The sequence below is a fragment of the Chiloscyllium plagiosum genome, chromosome 11 (assembly GCF_004010195.1).
Source record: "Chiloscyllium plagiosum isolate BGI_BamShark_2017 chromosome 11, ASM401019v2, whole genome shotgun sequence".
In the NCBI taxonomy this organism is placed as follows: Eukaryota; Metazoa; Chordata; class Chondrichthyes; order Orectolobiformes; family Hemiscylliidae; genus Chiloscyllium; species Chiloscyllium plagiosum.
The window spans coordinates 30,181,773-30,184,588 of record NC_057720.1 but is presented as its reverse complement, the minus strand read 5'-3'; the positions used below and the strand labels follow the sequence as shown (position 1 = coordinate 30,184,588).

Here is a 2,816-nt window from a genome sequence, read left to right as displayed (position 1 = left end):
TATAATAAGACCAGCAAAAGAAGGCAGGATGGATGCTGGATATTTGAAAAAAAACACTGGGAAATGCTCTAACATACCAGCAGGACAGGCAGAACCAGCAGATAGTTGGTTGAAATGTTAGTTTAAAGTTTTGCATCAATGGCAAGTGCAGGAATTATTTCCCAATAATTATTCTTGAGCTATGTCAGTCCTGAAGACGTCACTCTGACTTGAGTTACAAGATGAAGGAGCAGCGCTCAGAAAGCTAGTGCTTCCAATTAAACCTGTTGGACTGTAACCTGGTGTTGTGTGATTTGTAACTTTGTACACCCCAGTCCAACACCGGCATCTCCAAATCACTCTGACTTGAAATATTAATTCTGTTCCTCTCTCCACAGATACTGCCAGACTTGCTGCGTTTCTCCAGTACATTCTTTTTATTTTGAGTTTCCAGCACCCGCAGCATTTTGAATAAAAACTGAAAGAACTGCGGATGCTCTAAATCAAAAACAAAAACAGAAATTGCTGGAAAAGCTCAGTAGGTTTGGCATCATCTGTGGAGAGAAATCTGAGTTAACTTTTCGGATCAAGTGACCCTTCCTCAGAACTGATGGTCGCTAGAAAAAATGTCAGTTTATTTTCCTTGCTACCATCAGTTCTGAAGAAGGGTTACTTGACCCGAAACGTTAACTCAGGTTTCTTTTCACAGATGCTGTCAGACCTGCTGAGCTTTTCCAGCAATTTCTGTTTTCATTCTCTGGTATTTTGCTTTATTTATGAAAAAAAACAATTGAACACGTAGGCCGGACTGGGGAAGGACTGTAGAATGTCTTTGCACTCTGAAGGATTCTGAACTTTATTTACTACACATTAGTTTGGGATCCTAGATCCCCAGATGAGTGACAATACGACTTCACCACCATCTACCAAATGGAAGAGGCGGAACGTTTGTGGCACGGTCCGAGTTTCTGGTCGGACCGGAGTGAAGCGACAAGATGGCGGCGCTGAGCCGATCGAGTTGCCGACTGGAATTTTTAATCGGGAAACTGAGGGAATGGCAGAGACTGGAGCGGCGGAATATTTACAAGAAGAAATGGGTGAGTGGTATTAGAAACGTTTGCGCGGAGTATGACGGGCGGGGGTTGGGCTCGAAACCACCTCCAGTAATGATTCTGTGCTGTCGGTCCCCAGGCTTCCTCCCTGCCCAGGGTCCCCAGCACACAGCTGGCTTTGAAGAACATGGACATGAACTACAGCCTGCAATTTGGTGACCTGTGGCCCTCCATCCGCCTCGCTCTACTCTGCGAGCAGAAATATGCTGCACTTCTTAACGGCTTCGGGGACGTGGAGAAAGTGATCCAGGAGTTTGAGGAGCGGGTGCAGGCCAGAGACTTCGTGTACGAGGCTCGGAGTCAGTGGCCGGAGTGGACACCACACACAGACTCTCAACCGAGGGCAATCCAGGATTCGCCAGCTCCTGGGCCTTCTGATCCAGAGCCCTCGGAGTTCAGCGATGAATGTACGGCTGAACAATCACCATCCACCCCGGATATGAAGCAGCCCATACCCATCAGCCCAAACCTCAAGTGTTTCACATTTCCGAGGGGAGACACCACACGTTTTAAGCCTGCAAGGTAGTTTGTGGTGTGAGCCTCATACTGCTTCGAAGTTTGATCAGTTGATAGTCACATTTTTCGATCAGGTGGAGTATAGATTTCAATTTTATTATGCGACCGTCGCAAGTTTAGGGTCGCTAACTCCCAATACAATAGGGAAAAGTATCAAGCCATCTTTTGGCCATCTTATAATAGTCGATTACAATGTGAAATTGATAGGTTGTGATTCAAGAATCCTATTCCACTTTTCAGATGCTGTTTGTGCCTCTGTGAAACAACATTTTTAGTTTTTTTTTCCTTTCATTTATATCCTGTTAGCTAGGAGAAAACCTACCAGCTAGTCTATCACTCTAATTCTAAAATGTTTTCACACAAACCACCTTTTTTGACCTGTGGGAAAGTCAAGATCCATAATTTTTTATCATTGGATGTATCTAGTAGAGAAGGCGTCTGGATGGGTATATGAACAGGAAGGGTTTGAAGGGATATGGATCGGGTGCTGGCAGGTGGGACTAGGTTGGTTTGTGGGATATTTGGTCGGCATGGACGAGTGGACTGAAGGGTCTGTTTCAATGCTGTACATCTTTATGACTCTTAGGTGCAAAACTTGACCTACTTTTGGGAAATAAGGCAGGGCAGGTGACTGAGGTGTCAGTGGGGGAGCACTTTGGGGCCAGTGACCAGAATTCTATTAGTTGTAAAATAATGATGGAAAAGGAACGACTGGACCTAAAAGTTGAAGTTCTAAGTTGGAGGAAGGCTAATTTTGAGGAAGGTCATTGCGTCATAGAGATGTACAGCATGGAAACAGACCCTTCGGTCCAACCCGTCCGTGCCGACCAGATATCCCAACCAAATCTAGACCCATATCCCTCCAACCCCCCCGCCATTCATATACCCATCCAAATGCCTCTTCAATGTTGCTTCATATACCCATCCAAATGCCTCTTCAATGTTGCAATTGTACCAGCCTCCACTCTGGCAGCTCATTCCATATATATACCACCCTCTGCGTGAAAAAGTTGCCCCTTAAGTCTCTTTTATATCTTTCTCCTCTCACCTTAAACCTATGCTCTCCCTTCCCACGTGGTTAAAGATGCCCTCCAACGAATCCCGTCCACATCCCGCACCTCCACCCTCAGACCCCACCCCTCCAACCGTAACAAGGATAGAACGCCCCGGTGCTCACCTTCCACCCTACCAACCTTTGCATAAACCAAA

The 2,816-nt window shown here is 45.9% G+C and overlaps 1 protein-coding gene across 1 annotated transcript in view; it reads left to right on the top strand.

Moving 5' to 3' along the window:
• Window positions 1–890: 890 nt before the first annotated feature.
• nsun4 (NOP2/Sun RNA methyltransferase 4) overlaps window positions 891–2,816 on the top strand; it is a 15,775-nt gene continuing 13,849 nt past the window's right edge. Inside the window, exons 1-2 of the mRNA XM_043698987.1 lie at window positions 891–1,076; window positions 1,171–1,613. Of these exons, the coding sequence (XP_043554922.1) occupies window positions 975–1,076; window positions 1,171–1,613 (545 nt within the window). The 5' untranslated portion in view covers window positions 891–974. The remainder of the gene's footprint in view (window positions 1,077–1,170; window positions 1,614–2,816) is intronic.